At 81.9% G+C, this 777-nt stretch overlaps 1 protein-coding gene across 1 annotated transcript in view; it reads right to left on the reverse strand.

Moving 5' to 3' along the window:
• Positions 1-52, reverse strand: part of SDK1 (sidekick cell adhesion molecule 1) — a 653,415-nt gene extending 653,363 nt beyond the window's left edge. Inside the window, exon 1 of the mRNA XM_029220872.1 lies at positions 10-52. Coding sequence (XP_029076705.1) covers positions 10-52 — 43 coding nt within the window. The remainder of the gene's footprint in view (positions 1-9) is intronic.
• Positions 53-777: the final 725 nt, after the last annotated feature.

The raw sequence follows: 777 nt of genomic DNA on the forward strand, positions 1-777 counted from the left end.
GCCCCGAGCCCGCCGCGCCGCCGCCGGCCGCCAGCCGCACGCCCCCGGCCATGCCGAGGAGCCGCCGCCCCCGGCCCCGGCCTCGGGCCCCGTGAGTGGGACGGCGGGCGGTGGCCTCCCGGCCGGGCGACCAAATACGAGGGGCGCCGGGCGCTGAGGGGAGCGGCTGGGGAGAAGTTGTCAGCGGGGAGATGACAACCTGTCACGCCACCCCCACGGCCGGAGCGCCCTGGCCGCGCCGCGTCTCAAGAAGGTTCGGGCGGGCGCTGAGGCGACGCCGCCGCCCCCGCCGCGCGCGGAGGAGAAAGTGCACCCTCCCGCCCGCGCGCCGCCGCTCGCCCGCCGCCGCCGCGCCCCATTCACAGCCCAGCCGCCCGCGCCGCCCGCCCGCGCCCGCCGCCGCCGCTGATTGGCCGAGGGGAGGGGGCTAGCGGGCCCCCCACGTCCCGCCCCCACGCCCTCGACTGTTTTCAAACTCGCCGCGCCCGCCCGCCTGGAATTTCGCGCCGGGCCCCGGCCTCGACTCGGGCGGCTTCCCGCGCCGGCTGCGCCCCCTAGGGACGTGCGGCGGGCACTGCAGGCCGGCGCCGGCTCGGCACGCGAGCCCCTAGCGGCTCCCGCTGGGGCGGCTCCGGCCTCGCCCCGCCCAGCAGTGCCGGCGCGCAGGTGGGCTCGCACGTGCGGCCGAGGGCCCGGCGGACTGCAGGCTGCGGGCGGGGACAACTGGGCGCGCCCCTCCCGGCGCCCTGGCCCGCCCTCCCCGCCGCCCGCGGGGGC

Source organism: Monodon monoceros, unplaced genomic scaffold (genome assembly GCF_005190385.1).
Source record: "Monodon monoceros isolate NGI ecotype Baffin Bay Population unplaced genomic scaffold, NGI_Narwhal_1 Super_Scaffold_13, whole genome shotgun sequence".
NCBI classification, from domain to species: domain Eukaryota; kingdom Metazoa; phylum Chordata; class Mammalia; order Artiodactyla; family Monodontidae; genus Monodon; species Monodon monoceros.